The sequence below is a fragment of the Buceros rhinoceros genome, unplaced genomic scaffold (assembly GCF_000710305.1).
Source record: "Buceros rhinoceros silvestris isolate BGI_N320 unplaced genomic scaffold, ASM71030v1 scaffold17277, whole genome shotgun sequence".
NCBI lineage: Eukaryota > Metazoa > Chordata > Aves > Bucerotiformes > Bucerotidae > Buceros > Buceros rhinoceros.
The window spans coordinates 33,611-38,510 of NW_010421735.1; the positions used below are offsets into that span (position 1 = coordinate 33,611).

At 44.6% G+C, this 4,900-nt stretch overlaps 1 protein-coding gene across 1 annotated transcript in view; it reads left to right on the top strand.

Moving 5' to 3' along the window:
• SMOC1 (SPARC related modular calcium binding 1) overlaps positions 1-4,900 on the top strand; it is a gene marked incomplete at its 5' end in the record, with an annotated part of 44,673 nt that overhangs the window by 32,190 nt on the left and 7,583 nt on the right. Inside the window, one exon of the mRNA XM_010139803.1 lies at positions 478-725. Within this exon, the coding sequence (XP_010138105.1) occupies positions 478-725 (248 nt within the window). The remainder of the gene's footprint in view (positions 1-477; positions 726-4,900) is intronic.

Below are 4,900 nucleotides of genomic sequence, written 5' to 3' on the forward strand. Positions count from 1 at the left end.
CATCTTGCCAAGAACATTTTCAAATAATGAATGTGTCTTGCGTTAAATGAATTTGTTCCCATTCTGAAGTCTAGATGCTCTATCACAGAAACTACCATGACATCTGACACTCACAGCTGGAACTTGAATGATCCAAAGGGCCGTGGAGGTTGCCTTTTGGCCTCTAAAGGGGGATCCTTGAGGGATTAGGCAGAGTTTTAGCAACTTGTGTGAGGAGAACAAAGCTACTGAGGGTATCAGTCGCCAGAAATCTCTTGGCACCACTTGTTAATGCTACAGGATATTTTTAGAAAAACTTCATCTCTCTCAAAAGAAGGCAGCTAAAAGGAGGAGATTGTAAGACCTGCATGTTTTGCCATCTTTAAATATGGCATAGTGCATATCTGACTCAGTCAGCAGCTCTGGCTCCTCAGCATGTGCTTGACAGTGCTGGTGAGAGCACCCACTTGTCAGGGACCTGTGCTTCCTCTGTTCCAGGTTCTCTGAGCCAGACCCCAGCCATACGCTGGAAGAGCGAGTGGTACACTGGTACTTTAGCCAGCTGGACAACAACAGTAGCAATGACATCAACAAGCGGGAGCTGAAGCCTTTCAAGCGTTACGTAAAGAAGAAAGCCAAGCCCAAGAAATGCGCCCGACGTTTTACTGACTACTGTGACCTCAACAAGGACAAGTCAATCTCACTTCAAGAGCTGAAGGGCTGCTTGGGAGTCAGCAAGGAAGGAGGTGAGTGCCTTTCTTTCCCCAGTGCATAAGAATAAAAGATGGACATGGAGTTGGAGCGAAGTAAGGAATCTGTTTTCTCCCAGATGATTTAGAAGTGCCACAGTTTGTGTGAGAGAATGAGCCACGCAAATGTAGTTCACTATATGTGTTATGGCTCTGTCTTATAACCCTTACGCAGACCTTTGTGCTAAGCACTCTATGGAAACAGAACAAAAAGATGAGCCTTGCTTAGAACCCTGCTTGTACTGTAGAAGTACGTGGAAACTGCAGTTCAGATCTGGTCCCTTCTGAGTAATACTCTACTAACAGTATTCTGTTGTCTCAGCCACGTAGGTCTGATGATGTATGAGCCAGCACAGACCCAGTCTTTCTGCAGAGACCTTGCTGACTAACAGAAATAATATGTATTTTCATTGCTAAATCCAGCATGCAGGAAAGCAGATGACGCAGAGGGAACAACTCAGAAAGCGCAGGGCTCTGCTGTTGCCCTTTTTCAGAGTTAAATTGCATTTCAAGATTGGGGGAGAAATAGGGCACATGAATAATGTATTTTCCTTTCTGTTCAGTGCCTGAGCAACCAACCCACCCTCCTTCCTTTTCTTCTGCTTTCATCTTCACCTCATCTTCTGTTGGGACCTGGACCAAACTGGAAATTTTATAAATTGAATCTGTTCAACCCAAATTCAATAATTAACAGTCATTCTTGACTGTGGGCAGACTTGCTTGGCAGGAAAAGGCAAACGAGTTGATTCCAGGGGACTAATTTCCTGTGCAGGTGTTTTGGCTATGCAAACAGCTCTTGTTGTAACTGTTGTGCCAGCTGGGAAGGGTGTGTAGCTTCTTTCTCCAAGCTTAACCTCTCCTTAGCTCTTTTCTCAGGTTTAGCATGAGTGGGAAGCGAGTTGATGCATTTGGTGTTGGGACGTTGCCTTTTCTAGGTGCTTTGCAAACATCTCAGTTATTGTAATAAGCCTGTTGCATTACTCATCAGCTGCAAGAAGCGTTCAGGTTCCCTAGCAAAATGGAAGGGTTTTTTTCACAATCATTGGTACCTTACTTGAGGAATGACATACCAAAATAGCAACCCTGTTCCTTAATTTTATTACCTTCCCAATAAGATGAATATGCCAAATGAGTTTTATTGCTATTTGGCCTGGAATAAAGCTCTCTGGAATATGCTGCCTTGGCCAACTGACTGTTCAAAATATATTTATGGAAAGGGGAAGAAAAAAAAAGGAGAGAAAGAAGAAAATGTGAATCTTTGAGCTTGTGTGAAGGGGAAAGAAAGCAGCAAGACGTTGTTGTGAGTACCTAATTGCCCAACTATTTTCTGAAGACAAAGCCTTGCCCTTTCATGGTTTCTTATGTTGCATGAAGACAGCATTGTGTGCAGAAAGGGACTGTGACCATGTTTTATCAGACAGCTCCATATGCCTGTTAAAGGCCTGATAGGCCTTAAGGATCAAAGATAAATAGTTGAGTTATATGGAAGAAGGACCGAGGAGGGCTAAAGGATGGTGAGGGCTAAAAAGCAGTAGAGGGGCAGTGCAGTGAGCAGGTAGGAATGTGTAGGAAAGAACTGAGAGAGTGTACTCTCGAGATGCAGTAATCAAGTTTGTGATAAATCTTTTTTAAGAAGTCATGAACTTGTGAAGTGGTAGATGACGTGAGTGCTCTGCTTTCTATTCACAAGAACTTCTGAATTAAGAAATTACTGGTAGCTTACCCCTTCTCCAGCTTTCCCTTATTCTGATCATGGATGCATGCAGTCAGCTAGTCTGTGTATTTGCTCTCTGTTACTTTCTCTGTACCATGGCCTCCGAACATCTGCTGGGGCTGAAGTCACTGTGGGTCCAAGCCAAGAGCTAGTAGAGAACCTTTTTGATGATGTACTTTCAGTTGCAAACTGCCAGTCAGATGAAACCAAAAGTTTTCATGGAAATGTTTCTGTTTCAACACAAGCTTTGTTAGAAGGGTTTTTCTGGTCTGGATTGAATGACGAAGGGTTGGAGGGAAGCAAGGAAAGTCGTTATTTCCCCTTGATATGCTTCATTACAAATGTACTTGCCTCAGATGTTCCAAATCCTGGTTGGGTATTCAGCAGCGTAAGGACTAAAATGAAGTGGGTAATTATTCCAGGTGAGTGTGCCTCCTGCTGGGCAAACTGAACACATGTAATGATTTTGAAAATAATAAAAATCAATACCAATTTTGTAGGGTTTGGAATGCCAAGGAAAACAAATGTTACGGCTTCTGCATTTTTGTCAGTGTTTTGGGTTTTTTTTTTTTTTTTGTGGCCAGTTCCATACAAACGTGGAAATAATGTTGCTTTAAGAAAGCAAAGGGCGTCGATAAATCAGCACTGTAATATGGTTCTTGGGCACCAGATAGTCTAAATAAATAAGATTCATGTGGGAGAATTCAGCTGGGATATTCATAAGGACAAATCTGAATTAGAGGTCTTTCCAGCTTAAGGTGAAATCTGAGATGCATAGTTTTGTCTGTCTTCCACTCCTCAGGATGTTCTTGATGCCTCTGGTAACCTAATATGTGGGTGGTGCCAGCCAGTGATTCTTCAGTGAGGAAAATAGCTGTCCAGTCCACCAGCAGCCCTTTCCCTTTCCCATCCTTATGATGACTTTTGTGCATAAGCCCCTCACTCAATCCCCTCCCAGCTGCATGGGGGAGAGAATCAGGAGCGTGAAAGTGAGGAAAATCGTGGGTTGAGATAAAGACGGTTTAACAAGTAAAGCAAAAGCTACGTGTGCAAGCAAAGCAAAACAAGGGATTCATTCACCACATCCCATGGGCAAGCAGGCGTTCAGCCATCTCCAGGAAAGCCACAGTGACTTGGGAAGATAAACACCATCACTCTGAACATAACCCCCTCCTTCTTCCTCCAGCTTCATATGCTGAGTGTGATGTCATATGGTGTGGACTATCCCTTTGGTCAGTTGGGTCAGCTGTCCCAGCTGTGTTCCCTACCAACTTCTTGTGCTCCCCTAGCCTACTCACTGGTTGGGTGGTGTGAGAAGGAGGGAAGGCCTTGAATCGATGTGTGTAAGCACTGCTCAGCGATAACGAAACCATCCCTGTGTTGACACTGTTTTCAGCACAAATCCAGAACACAGCCCGATATCAACTTCTAAGAAGAAAATTAACTGAATCCCAGCCAAAATCAGCACATTCTCCACCCCTTATCCCATACCATTTACATCATGCTCAGGTACCACACTATCCAAAACAAACTCATCAACCACTCCCCCCCCTTACCCCGCACAGATTTCATTCCCTTAGTCTGTGGACCACCCCTATAAAATGTCCACAAATGTCCATTGATTTCCTTTAGTCCATGACTTTGGGCTCCATCTTTTATGGTGGTCACTCAGGGCAGGAGAGGTTATGTGTTGCATGGAGTTATTGGGCACCAAAGTCAGGGTAGGTCACTGCTGCACTTGCACTGCTTCTTGTAATGCTTGTCCCCCCCTGGTTGCAGTGGTTCCTGCTTTAGGAATTCCTATAAATGCAACTCAAGTCATGAGTTACAACTGTTTAAAGGTATGTCCACTACAATCTCCACCCCAGTCCCTTTGGGCAGGTTATAGGCTTTAACGTTGTAATGATCTTCTCTCCCTGTTCCTAACCTGACTGGCAACAAGGGGCTTCTGTTACAGTAATTCCTGTAACATGCAATTCAGGTCCTGGGTTACAGTAATTTAAATGTATTTCCATTACAGTCTCCATCCCTGATCTCTTTGTACTAGACCATAGTGTTTAACAATACAATGAACTCCTTCCCTTGCCCCTGCTTGGGCTTAGGTTGTAGCCCCCTTAGGGGTGTACCTACTCCACGTGGAGCCTTATCGATGAGCCACAGTCTCTCCAGAGGTGTACCTGCTGCAATGTAGATTTACCCACAGCCACACTTGCTTTGAGGTGCACCTGCTCCAGCGTGGTCTTATCCATAGGCCTCTATGCCTTCAGAGATATGCTTGCTCCAGCGTGGCCTTCCCACAGCCACAGTCCTTTCAGACGTAAACCTGCTCCAACATGGCTTTACTCATGGCTGCAGTCCCTGCAGGAGTGTACCCACTCTCTTGTGGGCTTATGCATGGCCGCACTCTTTGAGATGCACCGATGCTTCAGGATGTCCCTGCTGCAGCAGAGATCTATCT